Raw genomic sequence first — 18,056 nt, 5'->3', positions numbered from 1 at the left:
GCAAGTGTCTTGATATAGATTCTATATTCTACATTATTTTATGGGAGAAAAAATATGCGCCCATATTACAAAAAATTCAGTAAATTTCATAGACCTACTGATTTTTTATTAGTATTTATGATCAACACTTGGCATATCTAGCCACAATTTATGTTGGCTCTGCTATGAAATGATTCTTTAAAATGATTAGTGAATCTTGAAATATAGCAAGACCTTCCAGTTGCCACAACCTCATAGGTCTGGGACTTTTTAAAAGCCTGACGGACTAGCCTCAAAATTCTGGGCAGCTGGCAGTAGTAGTGGTGTAGTCAGCTCTAAACAGCAGCAGGGATTTGGGAAAGAGCTCTCTTTAATAGTCTGGTTTTACCTGTGTGAAAACTTGGGAGGCATTAAGAGGACAGGGAGAGCGGAGGTGGGGTAGCTGGAAATGGTAGCACAGAATAATGAAAATTTTATGATGAAGAAAATCTTTAGCTTAGTGGAAAGTTAAATTAGAATCTGGTCCTGTCAATTCAGGGTAAAAGTAAACATATTTGAAACAGAATAGTGGAAAGGAAACAGGGAATGAAGCATCCAAAGCTGCATTATTGAACAAATGAAGATACATCTAGTCAGGAAAGGAGTGCCAGAGGAGAAGAAGGTTTGAAAATGAGATGATGTGTGGAAGTGTCTGGGTAGATCTTTGATCTTCTTTAGAAAGGATCACCTTTAGCTTTGGTCCTTAGGTGTGAGTGAGAACCTTACTTGACATAAACCTGTGGTTTGCTCATGAGAACCAAAGTAAAATGCTGCTTTTAGTGTGCTGTTAGTGAGTGAGCTTCACACTGACCTGTCTACCAAATCCTGTGACTGGGGACAGCAGAGGTGTGAAGAAAAATGCTCGTTTCCATCAGGTTTGATAAAACAAGTGGGGGCTCCTTGCAGGAGCAAAAATCGTCTAATTACTCATGGGTCTAATGGATCCATTATCTAGAAGAGTAACTTTCGTTTCCCTCCCATGAAGTACAAAAGTTGTATTTGCAGTTGGGTAGGTCTAATCATAGCAACCATCACAACATGAAATCTGAGGAAGAGAGGAGTCGTAACCTCCATGGAGCTACTCTGGTTTACTGTAATAGGTGGATGCTGTGTGTGGTATGTGCACCACGTGATTGTGACAAGGAAGTGATTAACAGAATGCCTGGAAACCTGTTAGGATTGCTTAACCTATATAATTTTTTTTAACCTATGTTTGCTTTAATGCTCAGAGTCAAACATGGAGTCAGCTCAGATTTCATTGCTCTAAGTTAAATGAAAGCTGCAGAGACCTCTGTGGAGCAGGTTTGCCTAACCTAGCAGGGAATAATCTTGTTTCTTTTTTCATGGGTGTTTTCCTCATCCCTAATGAGAGCCCAAGGTTTGGACTTCTGTTTCAGATAAGGGCTGTGTTACCTGATACCATTAGTCAAGCTCTGCTTTTCAGATTGTTCCCCTGGAAACCATGAACTGTCGTGACAGATGGGGATTGATCAGCTTCTTTATATCTTGAGCATTAAGAAATATCCCCAGAGAGAGGGACCACTTGGGTAGGTGAGTCTGGGACATGGGAGTTCTTGTTCCATTTGGACATGATCTAGTAAAGGTTTTTGCCTTATTTATGCATCTTCTTGCATGTAGATTGGTGTTTTAAGTCTTTGGGTGTATTTTTCTGCACCTGTATCACACTGGGTAAATAGCACTGACTTCTGTAACAGGTGTATTGCACATTTAATGTTTGCTAAGTGATGTAAATTAATTTCATTAGAGATGTTATATCTGTCTTCACAAGAGAGGTTGCAAGCTTGTAGATGACTCATATGTCTGCACAAGATTTTTATCATAAGTTTCAACCAAGGTTAGCTTTCTATTTTCATTTTTGCTCTTACATATCACACTGCAGCTGTTCTGCTTCTAGATACTATGAATCCTGTGCTTAGAAGCTCTTATACCATTGTAAGGTATGTTTCAAATACAAGTCTGTTTGATTTTGTTTTTTAGGAAGTTTTCTAACTGCTCACCCATTTCATACTTTCATATTAGTGAGCCAAAGTGCTTACACCAATATGTGAGGGACAGTATTAAACTTTTGGTGCTAATATAAATACATCTGTTTGTTTACATATAGAAGCAAGCTCACACATTCCTGTGTCCTCTGAAAATAGCTAGATGCTTCACTTATGTCATCATGTCAAAAACTAATTCCTGTTTGTTCTGGGACATGAGCAAGTCACTGTTTCTTCTGGGAAGTCTCATTTTGCTGTGGTCAGTACCCATCAGAAGCTGGCATGCCTCCTGGGATAAGTGCCAGTGGCGCCATAGTTTCAAACTGTAGCAGCAGCATTACTGACCAAGGCCTCAGCCAAAAGCAGAGCTGCCAATAACACTGTCAGATGTGCTTTCTAATAAAAGCTGGGTCAGCTTTTAGTCATTAAAACCACCAGAAGTTTTGCCAGCGTCAGCATTTTGGCTTGCAGTAAGGAAGGGATTTCTCTCTGAACCAAGTGCAAATTAAGAACGTAATTCATGTAACATAGACTTCCCCTGGATGGCCACGTTTTCTGTTTTGCTGCATGTTAACTAAGCTTCACCAGAGTGGCTCAGCTCCAGCTAAACTCTTATAACTAAATGAGGTTTGGAAACTGTGTTACACATTTAGCCCATGGATTTAGGGAGTTGATCAGTGAATACAGAATATCAGAGTGGTTTGTTTGGACAATGCAGGATCTGGTAGAACACTCTTACCAAGGAACTGAGACCTTGAGTGAGTTTTTTGCAGAGTTGGATGTTAAAGTGCCACTGGACCTTTGCTTAACTTTCAGGTGTGCATAAGGTTACTTCCATTCCTGCTAATGAGCTTTGATGTGGAGACATCGAATCAAAAACGGTGGTGAATTTATTCTGAAGGATTTACAAATGAAACTTGTCACCAGCCTCTCATGCTCAGGAGATGTACTCAGACATTCCCTGAACACATTGGTCTGCTGGGTTGTACACTGTGCAGAGATCACAGATACCATTGTTTCCTCTCATAGTCAAGAACCCAGTGATTAAAGAATGCTCTTATTAATTATGTTTAGGGAGAATCATCCTTTTCCTTTCCCTGGTGTCTCATCTTAGAAGAGTAACTTGTTGGGAGCAACAGGGGTTCTTCAGCTCCAAATTGTGATAGCAGCTTTACTTTGAAAAGCCACGTATTTCTGAACTAAGGTCTACAGTGCCTGTCTGCTGCAAAGAACATCTGTCTGTATTGTCAGGCTTTTCCTTAGCTAGTATTGAGCTAGGGCTCGAGAAACAGAAAAATCAATCCTGTAAAAGCAATGAAAGTTCAAATAATGCCTTAAATTCTGCTGTAAACCCTTCTGGCTTCCCTAATGTAATGCTACTCATGTTATTTCCCACACGGTTTATGGTTTTCATTATCAGTGGCCATTTGAGATGACTGATAAGATGTGACTTGGAGCTTCCTATAAACTGAGAAAGCCTGTATGCCTTAACTAGGCTGTAGAGTTTTCTGTCTAGTTGGCATGAGATAATACCGACCCTGTCAAGCCTGTTACATGGATAAAACTGTCACTTTCACTGGCACAGTGTGCACATTCACCAGTTTTGAATTGATGAGGGAAATTAAACTTCCATCTTCCATCAAGAAGACATCTGGATATTACCATGATAAGGTCCCAGGCTTCTTTCTTACAGGATATTTTGAAACATCTTATCTTGGTCTATCTTTTTTGGAACTAATAATTCGGTATAAAATACTGAAAATTTTGGTTGGTCATAGAGACCACCAAATGAGTATCTGTCCCTGATTACTGGTGGGGAACTCTGTTCCAGTCTGAAGGGGGCTGGATGTGAGGGACTGTGGTGCTGTTTGTTAAAACAATGTGGGAGTGATGCATTTCCCAATAATCAGGAATTAAGTAACATCAAGTTGTACTTGTGGCATTTATCTTGTTTTTCAGCAGGATAGTGATGCATGAGTGCAAGTATTGATTTGAAGCAGTATTCTATGTCTGCTTAGACTACAAGTTCATACAGACATAGGAATACCAGTAATTTTCTTGTTGAGAAACATGACATTAAGCTGTTTTAATGACTTCAGTGCAGTAGCTCCTAATTTAGCATGTAGTGTTATTTCATTAAAGAAGATGAAGGGTCAGTGCAGAAGAACCATTGTGGCTTTTTTATTTAAATCTTATTGTGTTGTTTTTCCTCACAGGTCTTTATGTGCCATTAAAAACAGGGCTTCAAGGCACTGAGAGAAATCAGTGGCTGATGTCCCTGAGCCAAGGCAGCTTCATCTGGGATGGTTTAGGTAGTTATGTAAGTGTCCCCATAAGTCTCCAGTGGTGGACATTTTACAGCCTCTGTAAGCAATGTGCTTCACTGCTCATCTACTCCAACCACCAGAAAGATTTTCCTTTTCTGTTGCAGTTTTGAACATGTTACTCTTCTCATTGAGCATTGCAAGACTTATTTTTCTTTCCCCTGTATGAATTTTTGTCACTTTTCATGTTTTTTTTCTAGACTGGATAAGCTTGGTTCTTCCATGAATTTGATCAGAAATCTGAAGGACTTCTACTATATTCATATTAGTCTGAATTGTTCTTGAAGTACAAGAGTACTCAAAATCAACATAACCATGTGAAAGATGGTTATCAAAACTGAGACTTAAAGCTACACAAGCAAATAGAGTATTAGACGTTGATTCATGGATCTAAGAAAAATAACAGAGATCTTTCAGTTTCTATTTCACAAGCAGCTCTCCTTATGGAAAAAAAATGTGGAGTTTTAGCTCCACAGTTTTCCAGCCACCCATCATTCCATCAAAACCATTTAATTGCTGTTTAAAAAGAACAGTGTGAAAGCTGGGATTTATAAATATGCTACTATTGGTAAACCACTGTATTAGCCCCCAAGCTTCCCTTGGGAAGATCAACAGCTTCCAATAACGCAGTCTTTCTAGTAGATTGAAATTCAATTACTTGAAAGGGACATAACAGAAAAAGGCTCCTGAAATTGTAAACCAAAGTGCTTGAAGTGATGAAAACATTGCTGTTGCTTCCTGCCTTACAAAGAACTATACTTACAGCTAATTAATTCTTACCACCAAAGCGAGCACATTAGGCACAGGCTTCTCTTTTCCACATGTAACTAAAGAGAGGAGCAGCAGATCTCCTTTGTTAGCTTTCAGGAAAAAAAAATCTGAGATTTCTTAGCTTCTAAGGAATGGAAAAAAAGCAGTGATATGATCTGCATACCTTATGAAGTTGGAGTTTTATAGCTGGTTTTAATTACATGTAGGTGATGACAATAGTATTTGTGGGTCTGCTTTTTAAAGGAAGCGTTTTACTTCACTGGAATGTCATTTTGGTATTTTGCAACATATACCACAACAATGACCTGTATAAGTTTATCAGCATGGGGATTTTTTGTGCTTAGGTGTAATACTTATCAGGTAGGACTAAATCCATTGTTAAAGTTCAGAAAAGTGGAATGAACAAAACTTTTTATATTATCACATTATGAACTTTCTGAGTCTTCCTCTACAGTACCAGTTTCTAATGTAGAAGTGTTTTTTGCTAATTTAAGAAAGCCTCAGAACTACTGAAGAGTGCTGACCTGGAGTAGGCAAACCTATTTCATTTATAATACATAAAAGATCAGGATTTCCTTTTGCAGAAACTATGCTGAGTATGCAGCTGGGAATAGAATACTAGCTGATTAAGGTGTTGTTAAAAGACAACCTTAAACTTTCAAAAGTAGTTTAATTAGAGATTAAAATTATTAGGCTGCAATGAAGAGCATAGTTATTCTCCTGGACTAAAAGGTTTTTAAGACTATATGAAATTAAGACAATTTCCCTCATGGCAAAACCTGGAGATTCTGAAGCACAATTTCTGTTTTACTCATTAGCTTATCATATCTTTGGTCAGAAAACCTGTTGCTAGCAATTGAGCAAATTGTCAAATACAAAGATTGCCTGAGTCATAGCCAGTGAAATTGAAAAGTGGATAGAGAGTGGCTAATATAATAAATCTGGCAGAGATATTTCAGATATGAAGATAATACCTTTTAATATTTTCTGTCTCAAGAACACCGGATTTAATTGAGAGTAACATCACTAGATACTATCAGTTATTTTCAATAACTTGGAAAACATCTTCATATTTAAGAATAAGATTTAAGGGATTAAGGAGAACATTATGGAGTAAATGAATGCAGTTTTGCAGCAAAGCATGGTGGAGAAAGCTGATACCAGCTAGCAGAATCAGCAGGCCAGAGAAAGATACACCTTGAGTTCTTGTGTGTCCTTAGCAAACCACAAATTTGTAAAATGAGCAAATTTATTCTTAACTAGTGTATCTTTGTAAATTTTCCCTATTTTAATAATTTCCGTGCAAGTAACTTCTTGTTGAGACTTCATACACAAGGAACAAAATGCTCACAACACATTCAAGTTTACAGTAGGTGCTAGAGAAAAATAACACTGCAATTGCAAATCCATGAGGGATTTTTTTTTGCCAGTTTCTAATTTGTTGCCAGAATTTGTTATTAACTTGTGTTTTGTATTAATACCAAAATACAGTGACACTTCAAATCCACTGGAGTAATTTGTTAAAAAACTGCACTTTGGGTCATTTGTCAAATCTAAGGTTGAATTACTGACATTTCCCAACTTTAACCTCTAAAACACAGCAGCAAAACAAGTTTAATTCAGCGTAATTTTATATTGAAAATTCAAAAATGGCCTCTGACATTGTCTGAAATACAAACTTTCTTTGACACCAAGGAAGTTTGTTTGCTGGAAGTTGTTTTTTTCTGAGATTAAACTTTGGTCAGCATTTTAGTCACCCCTGATGGTGGTTCAAGGATAATCAGCTACTTAAGACTGAAGTTTTGAACATCAATCTTAAGCAGCGAAGATCTAACATGGCCCTCCTGAGTTTTTATGTATCGAGATGTTGATATATTCCACATACATATGATATATAACCCATGTATGTATATACTACACACACTACACATATATACACACACCATGTATAAATAAATAGATATAGTGCACCTCCAAGGGCCAAAAATCTTTTGCAGCTATTCTTGTCAGTTAAGGTACAAGCACAATCATCAGGATTCAACAACCAAGAATGGAGTATACCAAAACTAAAATATAGTCTGATACAATAATTGTGCTATTCTTACATTTAATAGTGCAAAAAGAAAAAGTCAGTAGTTTACTATTTAAAATATTCCCAATTTTAAAAATATTTCTGTTTGCAGTTAGAAAATGCAGTAGCTGTTTTGCAAAAACATGAGGTAAAATACTGAGGCCAAATTATAATGGTAATACTGTTTTTGTGGAACTGACCTACCATTTTGTGGTTTATACAACTGAAAGAAAAAAGCTTTAAAAGATCTTTTGCCAAGTATATTGGCAGCATACATGAAGCAAAGACAGAAGGTCCATTTGGAGCTCAAGCTGTACAGAAGTCAATGTGTGCTAGCAATTCTCTGTGCCGGCTTGTTGGATATGGCTCTTTACATTTGGGACACTCCAGAAAACTTTCATCAAGGCAGCTGGAATGTTTCAGGGGAGGACTTCTGTCATATGTGGTCAGCTTCTTGTCAAATGCAGCTTGCAAATCTTCTTGTGATCCCATATGTCCAGATTCCCGGAGTTTCTGGAAAAGGAGGAGCTACACTGTAAGACTGGGGCATGCATGAACTGATCAGATACTAATGGAATTAGTATTTGATTAAAGGAAAATGTATTAAGGCTTGATGGCACACAAGCCTTGGATGTGTTACGGCACTAAGGACTGTGCCCTGTTCACCAGCAGCAAGTCTGAGTGGAGGCACATTGCAGTTTTGTCATGGTGCAACAGATCAAACTGGGTCACACACTGTGATACAAAATACAGAGTGTTCCCTGCTCAGCACCAGGACTGTTCTGCAGCTCCTGCTGCAGTGCTCCTGCTCCGTGCTTGCTGGAGAGAACAGCACTGCCTGGCTGGCACAAGGCTCTGCACCTTGGGGAAACAGACCTATAGGATGGAGGGACACTTACTCAATGCTTGAAAAAGGATCCCAAAGCAAGAAGATGTTTATGCAAAACCCCTGACCAAAGCCACCTGCAGGTTCCTCAGTACATACCAGCGGTTCCAGACGCGTGATTTTCTCCTTGGCCTTGCGCAGCTCCTTGAGCACGTGGTTTAACTCCTGCTTCAGGTTCTGGCGATCGAGCTTTCCATTCTCTAGGTCTGTGGTGCAGATCTGGAGCTGGCAGCCCAACAAAGTGAAAAATCAAAGTCAAAGCTAGTACAAACTGGGAGGAATGTTTCCCATTTATATATTTAAAGTCAGTTTTGCTCTGAAATAACATCTTAAAATGGGATTAAAAGGAAAATTTAAATGAAAAAATAAAAATTGCTGTTGCTTTCATTACAGTGAAATTCACACATGCCCAGTTATTAAAACCTCCTTTAGCAGAGGTGCAGTTTAAAGTTATTTTGGTTGGAGGGTATTTCCATTTCAAAGAAAGAAAATAGAAAAAACGGCAATGCAATTATTTTTATAACTATATCAAAAATATATTACAAAACTTTAATTAGGTGATTAGTTTTACAATGTTTCCTGTGCCTTATCTGAGGCTTTACCTGTTGAACAAGTGATTGTGGAGAAAATAGCATCAGGGTTGATCAGTACAAGGTTACAGATTTTCCTCCTGACAGATGTGTCAAAATTTTTGAAAGCATCAAGAGATTATGCAGAGTTGAATATTCATGCCTAGCATTGCTTTACTTAATATCCTAATCATTCTTAAATATTAAGTTAGTCTAGGACTTTATGCTTAACACAGATTAAATATCAGCACTTCAGCACATAACTGTGTACCTGTTGTTCCAACAAAGTTATTCTTGTGTGTTCTGCCTCCTGTCTGAGCAAAGATTTACGAAGAAGTTGCACCTACAAGGCAGATGAACACTTGTAACAAACAACTTCCACATACAACAGTTAATAAGCTTAAAAAGAATTAATTTATAATGGGATGGAAGCAAACTCTTACATTCCAATGCCAACAGAAAATGTATGCCTGTTATGCAAGAACCAAACTCAATTCAAATTGCTACTTCCCCAAGGAAAACCCTAGTGAGAAATTATTATTGCACCTAGAAGGGGGAATGCAAGATGCTGTTTCTGTTAAAAAAAAGAAACTGAAAACTGAAACCTCCTAGGTGATTACCAGGATGCTGAAAAAAATATACTCACAAAACCTATGTTTGCACTAACATGATATGATGTTAATAAAAACAACCAATGCATTTTTTAATATAAAAGGACAAGTTTAAGGGTCAGAAAGTACTATAATCATTAAGTAAATGCATACATTAAAATATCCTTTGCTGTCAGCATGTATCAGCTTTTATGATAATGCTGTTGTTCAGCTTCAAAAAATGAAATGAAATGAAATGAAATGAAATGAAATGAAATGAAATGAAATGAAATGAAATGAACATCTTTTAATCATTATTAACCAGTGAGAACCAGCCTGTCTTTAGAGAGCTTAACTGTTGTTGTGGTTGTGGCCTACTTTGGTGTCTAGTAAAATTTATTCTCTTATTTCAAATACCAGTTGTATTTTAGCTGCCAGGTGATATTAGTGAAATATTAGTGGTATTCCATAGTTAGGAACACATGATAAAATGAATTTTTAGCTTTCCCGTTCTAATTTACTATTAGTCTCAAGGACGAACTATATTAGAATCAATTCAGTATTTTCTCCCTTCTCTCTTGTATCCCTTAAGACCAGGGAAATAAATGAAGAAGAAGTGTTTTGTTTAAACAATTCAGTTTTAACCGCAAGGACATAAGTCTATATGTATGTAAAGAACAGTTATCAGAGAGAGGGGTGGTCCATTCTGATTAACTATGAATTTTCATGTCTATTGATTCTTTGCTTAGGATCTCAAACCTCCAAATCCATCCACTTACCTGACATAAAAGATTTTCTGACTTTTCTTTTTCTTCTCTGAGCTGTTCTTTGATAGTTTCATTTTCTTGTTTTAGTCTTTGTGCTTTCTCTTTAATTTTATTTTCATTTTCTTGAGTCCTCATTTCAGCAACCCGTTGTGACTGCAGCAAGGCATTTAAACTCATCATTTCCCCTTGTGTTTCTTCATATGCCTTTTTAAGTTCATTAAGTTCAGCTATCAGCTGGGTCATACTGCGTCTTTCAGTCTCAGGATCACTCTTTGCAGTTAGTAACAGCTGGTCATAGTGTTCTTGCTTTTCCTCTTGCAGATGACCTTGATGAGTCAGAAATAATTGAGTTAGTAATGTGAAAAAAAAATCCACTTAAAAATCAGCATTTAAGGTAAGCATAAGCATTAAGCATAATTTTAGCATTTTTAGCGCTTTTTTTAGCATTTAAGGATTTTAACATTCAGCATTTCACAGCATTTTAAGGCTTTTTAATAGAAACTGACATAGTAGGCTATTGCACAGCTCAGATTAGAACTAAACTTCGGTTGAAACAGCTTTCAGTATTTATAATACATTAAGTTCTCTTACCAATATACTTACTGGAAAACACAGTTCTTCTAAGGCCTCATGCATTGTACTGACAGATGGGAATCTGACCCAAAGACACTGGATTCCTACTTCCACTTTTAGGCTCTTTAGCCAAGCTGCTGGCATTGCTCCCTCCCCAGAGATACCCTTGGGGATGTGATAGATTCTACTTCAACCTTGTTGACCATCCCCAGACCTTCCACTGTCTTTTGCAGACCATCTTTTCCAAATAGTATGCCATAATTTTCTTCTAAATAGCAAATATAAAAGACTAGAATAGATCTTTTGATTAAAAATGCTTGCTTCTTGGGTAGCAACTATTACTTAAACCAGGGTTAGAAAATTCCTGCTTGCTGACCCAAGAAAAGTTTAATAAGTAAGAAAAAATTAAGAGGCAGACTGCAAAAACTCAGGAGCAATACAAAATATATCTGAAAGCAGAACGAGGCATGCAGAATCTCATGGGCTTTGCTGATTTTTGGCACTTTAAGTTTTGTGACTTTTATACTTCTCCTATTGAAGACTTAACCTGATTCTTCGAAGTGTAATTTACTAGGGAGAGTTCCTTGCTTGGCTGTTCTCGCTTCCCTCAGCTGTGAACGAGGCCCTACCTTCTCATGAGCAATACTCCTTTATAGGCAGTGACATCCGCAGAGATAAGCCAAGTTTTTCCTTGGAAAAAGTTTTCATATATCCTTCCTTGAATAGCTAGGTTCTTTGAAACTTGGATTTCTGCTACTTCCTAGCTGCTTGAAGAGAGGAACGTTCTTACACCTTGACATCAAGTCTGCCTTCAAGTCTCCTGGCTGCTCCTCTGGCAAAGCTTTGACTGCAGTAACTCTGGGGTACATTTCTGGGTGAGCTGAGTCTGCCTCCCTCCAAAAGTACTGTTCACAGATTTCTGAACAGCACCAAAACAAGGTTCTGATGATATTTCACTGTTTTCCAGAAAGATTCAAACAGCAATACAGAAACTGAGCCACTGCCCATGAATTATTAATGGCAAGTCTGTGGGTATGCTCTTACTCCACATGATGCTAGTTCTGTTTAGTGAATTTACCTTGCAGATCAGTTGCAACATGTATGAAATTAATAATTTGATAATAAGAAAAGCAAGTCAATGCCTTCTAGTTCTTCTGCTCAGTATGATTTTAATTTTAGTAATACTGAGAGGGTGTGCCTTATTGAGGAACTGCACAGCAAGGAAATGAGCTAGAGGTGACCAGATTCTTATTGTGAAACACTGCTTTGGAGAGGTGCCAAAATCTATCACAGGCTTTCTTGCCCTGTTAACAACTGTTCAGGTGAGTAAAGAACATGGCAATCTTGAGTCATTTTTATAATATTTATTTTGAAAAAAGTAAATTTAAAAAAATCTGATCCACACCTAGCTAATAAATCCTTAATGCTTCCATTATGTCGACTGAAAGTGTACTTTGAAGGATGGGAGATGTACATCTATTTGCCTCAATGCTTTCCACAAACAGAGAGGTTGCTAATAGAGTGTCAAGGCTGTTAAAAACCATCTTTGAAGTGGATAAGAACAGGAAGTACTGTTGGTCAAGTAACATAGCCAGATAAGAGGAAGCAGAGAAATATTATTTAACAAAGTTTTACCATTAAGCAGCCAAAGTGTTGAGACCAAAGTCTTGATTTTAAGTGTGCTATAATTCTTTTTCAGAAAATGTATTCTGTAGATAATTATGGTTTGGATCACTTGTGGGGGTAAAAATAAAGTTAATACCTTCTGAATTTGATTTAGATTCTTGCTGGCTAACTATTTCTGCCTTCTGTTCAAGTTCAAAGATCCTTCCAAGCAATCCCCTGACATATGCTTCCCGTTGCTGGTCATACAGTAGCCACTGCTGGTTTTTCTCAAGAGCCTTCATAAAAAGAAACAGAAGAACAACAAAAAAGTCTCTGGTAATTAATCCGTTTTTAAAAGTATTTCTCTTATGTCTTCAAAATATTAGAAGTTACATATTAGACAGTTTAAAGACAAGCTAGTTAAGTCTGCTACAAATTGTAGTAATCTGTACAATAAATAAATAAATCCATCTTCATTTGGCAAGTTAATTCAGGATGCTGAGCATAAGTTAAAACTGCAGCAGTGGGAAAATGACTTTAAGCACAAAGTCTTTCATGAGTCATGCCTAGATCATGAAGAATTAACTTTTCAATCTCAAATATGAAATAAAATATAAAATAACAGACCTTAAAAATGGAATAAAAATAAAACTGTATCATTGCAATTTAGTTTGTAAGAACAAGGACATGGACGTTTTAGCTGCTTGGCTTATAGACTTATTCAGTTTCAAAGGGACCTCAGGAGGTTTCTGATCCCACCTCATGCTATCCCAGGCTGTGTCAGGTTCCTAGAGGGTCCTGATTTGTCAGCAACCACTTTATTCTGATGTTCCAAGCAAAGTTTTTCAAAGATGATGGAAATCTTAATTTTTCCTTCTGCAAGTTTCTGGGTTTTTAAATTTAAATTATTGCCTTGTCACAAAATAATTTTAGGAATTATATTTTAGAGAGAAACATACCCTCTGAGGTCCCATACTACCCAAAAATGTACATGATGATAATTTACATTCTTCTGCATCTCAATACAGATGGTGTGTGGAATTTACAGGAAACTTACATCTTTCAATTGTCTTTCAATTTCAGTGCTGTTTGTTGCAGCTTCCTGAGGACAAAGAACAACTTGTTAATGTTGTTTAAAATAGATGGCAGGAACAGCAAAGCTACTCCTGTACAACAGTTAATTTCACATAAATAGCACAAGAATATTTTAAAAATTAAAACAGGTGCATTTAAAAATTAAAACAGATGTGCCTTTTGTGTTTAAAGGTCTTTATAGTTGGTTGCTGGGTTTGTTTTGAAGGATCTAAGTTATGTAGAAAGCCATTTCATATAATTAAAATGGACTCTTCTGCAAAATATGGGACAAAGATTTACATGGAATTTATTCCATGAGTCTGCAACTCATAGTTACATTAAAACATTTCCTAAGGAAAGCATAATGCATTTCTCAGTCTTGGAAGTTCTGAAGGGTGTTCTTCAAAGAGCTTTTGAAAAATGAAGCTATTTAAGGGTATTATTTAAGTAGACAAGGAGAGGTAAATGTTTCTTCTATTTTTTTCCTCTGGCAATGAGCCAGACATCCAGGAGTTGTTGGGGAAAGCCAGAAACCTCGATGCTTCCCTGGGATTCAGGAAGACTGTAAACATCTGGGAAACCATGCAGACCTGGCTGGAAGCATAAGGACAAACTGCCTGATTTTCTGAGACTAGATCCCCAGTGCAGTGAGTATGACTTATGTACACGTATTGAGACCCATCTAAAACTGGAGAGCAGTTACACTGTCATAGTTCTTCCACTCTGACCAGTATCTTCTCTGTGTGATACAAAGTAGTTATGAAATTGTGTAGGTGTAAGTCAGAGGGAACTTCAATAAGGGAAAAAAAAAGTAGATTACTACCCAAATCTAAACTAATTTTTCCATCATTTTTCTATGGATCTCAGAACATGAATTTACAATAAAATTTATAGGTGAAAAATACAGAACTTTGAATGTATTTATTAAACTTAAACACTTCCTAATAAAAATAGCATTTAGAGACACTGAACTTGTTTCTATGAACATCAGAGTCCTGCCTCAGTAAGAACTTTCCCAAACTTGTGTCATAAAACTGTTGTTTCCATTTCAGGGCTCATATGCCACCTAGCAGTTTCAAGCAACATTGCTAGACTTCTTTTCAAATTCTCCAAGACATCCAGTCAAAACATCATTGTGCTCTGTTGATAAATCAGTTAAAATTTAAAAGAAAAGTATGGTTTTAAAGTAATACATATGTTGGTGGTTTATTGACAAAAATATGAAAATCTATTGACTTAATATACATTTTAACATCTCCAATGAAGTTCGAAGTGTCTTAAAATTTAAAATGAATACATTGCATTTAAATTGGTATTTCTCAATAAGCTGCATTATTAGAAGTACCATATCTACATGTGTTATCAGTCAAAAGCAGTAGATGAAGATATTCTGTTATGTATTTGGCTATACAGAATTTCTAGAAATCGCTCAACTCCTGTGTAGAGTGCAGGGAACCAGCACCATCTGCAGGTCAAAAGCTGGCAAAGAGAGACTTACAGCCACCTATTTTTAGGCACTTGTGCCTAAACAACTTCCCTGTGCCGCTCAGAGATACTACTGCATTTTCCAAAGCACATTAGGACAGAGCCAGGGTGGAAAAACAAACGTGGAATCCTTAATGGACTTGTAAACACTGCCAAGGCTTGGCACTGTACCCACTGACCACTTCACATGAGAGGAGGAACTCATTATTCCTGTCCTATCCTTGTCACATTGAAGAGCTTACCATGGGTGATGCCATAGAAAGTAACGACAAGTAGTTTTAACAACTGAGACACAAATGAGGATTCATAAGAGCAGAGAGGAGATATTCTCATGACTGAAGCTGAATTAGGTGGGGAGCTTCGTTTGTCTCTATTAGTGGCCCATGTCTCTTATCACTGCTGCCTTCTCACTGTGTCTGTTCACTGAGCACACAAATGTGAGAAGGGCACAGTGCCTGCCTAAGCAACAGTGGCTCACCCCATGTAGTATCACAGGTCACACTACCTGTGTGTGAACTTGAACAAGGGACCTTGCAATACAGCAGGAGGGAATTCCCTCCCCAGCTGTGGTGCCTGAAGTGTGCTCTCTGACTGTTCCTCATTTAGAGTTCAATCTGGATACCATCTCTCTTCATACAAGAATATTTCAGCATGCAACACAGCTTGTAAGAAAATTTAAAACCCTCCTGTTTTATAACAGGTATTGGTGCTTAGTGGGCACAAATTCCAATTTGCAATTGCAGTATTTCTTCAGTGCTTACCTGGGATGCCTGAGAAGTACTACTGGCTTTGTTCTCAAGATCAGAGCATTTTGCCATGGCTGCAGATAAATTACATTTTAACCGGTTAATTTCTTCTGACAGAGAACAAAGTAACTGTTCTCTCCTTTCTGCTTCCTTTGTTTTTTCCTCTAGTTGATTTTGTAATAAGGAGACTTCACTATTCTTGGTTTTCGACCTCAGCTTGTCTTTCAGGTTTTGGATTTCTCTGTCCTTCTCTCCAAGAAGATGGTTGTATTTTTCTTTTTCTTTCTCAAGGGAAAGTATTTTCTAAATGAAACAGAATAAAGGAGTGTTAGTCTATGTATCAAATGCTTTAGCAAGTTTACAGTAGTTTGAGATGATCTGAGCAGCAGGGTCTAGTGGAAGATGTCCCTTGCCCATGGCAGAGGGGTTAGAACTAGGAGATCTTTAAGGTCTCTTCCTACCCAACCCATTCTGTGACTTTATAATTCCATGATGCTCACTTTCAAAGTTCTCTGTTAGCCTTTAATTAGCTGAGAACATTACTTTTAACTCAAAGCAAATAATATTGGAGCAATCATCTGAAATATTTCAAGTGATAGTAAAACCAGTCTGAAATAGATGAAACAAAAAAAGAATGCAAAGAACCAAGGCTTGGTAGGTACTCAGTTTTGCCTAGGAATAAAGATCACAATAGTATATAAGCCTTAAAAGCAGTACAAGAACTCCAAAACACTTCCAGCAAAGAGGTCGATTCTACATTTCTTAGTGTATTTCTTAGTATGTTTGGTAGCTTTTGGGAAGCAGCAGAGCCTCATTGCAAACTACATGACAGTGAGTTACGAGAGTTATAATAAAGCATTCAGGAGAAGGAGCCTGTTTTCCATATTATCCAACCCTGTAGTTTCAAAATGTGCTTTAGTAGATATTATCAACATGCACTCTTTTTCCAGTAGGCCCCCAGCAGAGATAATCATTACACAGAATTAGTACTGCATTTCAGATGCCACGGGGCTCTGCATGAACTTCAGATGTGATAGCATTTAATCCTGCTGAGAAAGGCTGATGCAGAAATCCTGCATGTTGGCATCAAGTAATCAGAAAGAGAAACTGAACGAAAGTGAATTTGAGAGAGCCTCATTTAGGGAGTGGTTGAACACCACTGCTCAGTAAAATTAAAGTACTAACACCAAAGAGTGTCTGCTATATCAAACAGGATGGTGATTTTCCACCTGTTTTTCCTAGTTTATAGAAAACCAGTATTAAGCAACCAACATTAAGCAAACAACAAACACTAACAGACTCAGCAAATACACTAAGAAATTTAGCCAAAACTGTGCATGAGCTGTCCAGCTCATCCTTGGCTTAGGATTCTCAGCTGATGTTGTGGCACAGACACATGACAAGCCCTTTTGTTAAAAAAAGCGGCCTAGAAATATTATTATGCCTAGACTACACTAGCTGTATCCTTTTCTAGAGTCTATCTGAAGTTTCCCATCCTTCTGGGAAGCCTGACAGCCTGTGACTAGGTCACCTGTTAAGTCTTGAACTTAGCTCTTTGCAACCACAGGTTGACCTCGAGTGGAACAGTCATACAGACATAGAGATGCTTCCATACCTTGCAGTGTCTTAGTTTCTGCTCTTTAGCTGCAATGGAAGAATAATGTAGCGGCCCAATTGCAGTTTCATTTACCTATAGCTGAGAGAAAGCTTCATAATTCAATTCAAAGACTTTGCACTTTTTGGCATGTTTTTAATCAAATGTTTGCAAACGTAAAGTTCTCTGCAGGAACCGCTTAAAATACTTCTCCAAGACGTGTTCTCTTGGAGACGTGAGGACACATCTTAATGGACTAACTGGCACCTGTGGCCTCCAGTCTTTGTATTTCCCAGCCTTGTCAGAGTGAGATTTTACCAGCTCAGCTGTCGTTAAAAAATACCTGGGAATGAAACTGTGAAATTAAAAGTTTGTCTAAGTTGTCTAACACTACTAAACCAGTCGTGACATCAGAGGTTTTGAGAGGCAAGGTGGGGCTCGGAGGCAGTGCCGTACCCGTGGGACACGGCCCGAGCTGGCTCGGGGAGAGCCCGGCTCACCTGGAGCAGCCCGCTCCTCTCCGCCTCCGTCATCTTGCCCTTGCCTGTGGCCGCTTCCTCCGTGTATTTTCGCAAGGCAGCGCCCTCCCGCTCGCCCTTCTCGAGCCCACTGTCAGCTCTGCCCGACTTTAGGCCGCCCTTGCCAATAATTCGATCTATGGCGGTCTTAGCGATCATCTTCGGGCGCCTGTACAAACCAAACGAGGCGCTACGGAGCAGCGATCCCTTCTAGCGGGCAGGACAAGGCTTCCGACAGCTGGAGTAGAGCGCAGGAGGGGCTGCGAGGCCCGGAGCGGGGTCTCGGCCCGGTGCGGAGTCTCGGCTCGGTGCGGGATCTCGGCCCGGTGCGGGGTCACGGCTCGGTGCGGGGTCTCGGCCCGGTGCGGGGTCACGGCTCGGTGCGGGGTCTCGGCCCGGTGCGGGGTCCCGGCTCGGTGCGGGGTCACGGCTCGGTGCGGGGTCCCGGCTCGGTGCGGGGTC

At 38.5% G+C, this 18,056-nt stretch overlaps 1 protein-coding gene across 1 annotated transcript; it reads right to left on the bottom strand.

Moving 5' to 3' along the window:
* Positions 1-73: 73 nt before the first annotated feature.
* Positions 74-18,000, bottom strand: CEP55 (centrosomal protein 55). The gene is made up of 8 exons (XM_063405631.1): positions 17,577-18,000; positions 15,498-15,785; positions 13,235-13,279; positions 12,335-12,473; positions 10,012-10,325; positions 8,914-8,985; positions 8,173-8,298; positions 74-7,700 (listed from the first exon to the last, which is right to left on the bottom strand). The coding sequence occupies exons 1-8, from the start codon at positions 17,751-17,753 to the stop codon at positions 7,494-7,496; spliced, it is 1,368 nt and encodes a 455-aa protein (XP_063261701.1). The 5' UTR covers positions 17,754-18,000; the 3' UTR covers positions 74-7,493.
* Between the last annotated feature and the right edge of the window lie 56 nt (positions 18,001-18,056).

This window comes from Prinia subflava, chromosome 9 (assembly GCF_021018805.1).
Source record: "Prinia subflava isolate CZ2003 ecotype Zambia chromosome 9, Cam_Psub_1.2, whole genome shotgun sequence".
Taxonomy (NCBI): Eukaryota; Metazoa; Chordata; class Aves; order Passeriformes; family Cisticolidae; genus Prinia; species Prinia subflava.
The sequence above is the reverse complement of the archived record's forward strand: the minus strand, read 5'-3'. Positions and strand labels throughout refer to the sequence as shown.

Coding starts and splice junctions, on each gene's coding strand:
- CEP55 (XM_063405631.1), bottom strand. CDS start 17,753: ATGATCGCTAAGACCGCCATAGATCGAATTATTGGCAAGGGCGGCCTA. Junction 15,786..17,576: donor AGAGGAGCGGGCTGCTCCAG/GTGAGCCGGGCT, acceptor TGTTTCATTTAG/AAAATACTTTCCCTTGAGAA. Junction 7,701..8,172: donor TCACGCGTCTGGAACCGCTG/GTATGTACTGAG, acceptor CTCCTTTTCCAG/AAACTCCGGGAATCTGGACA.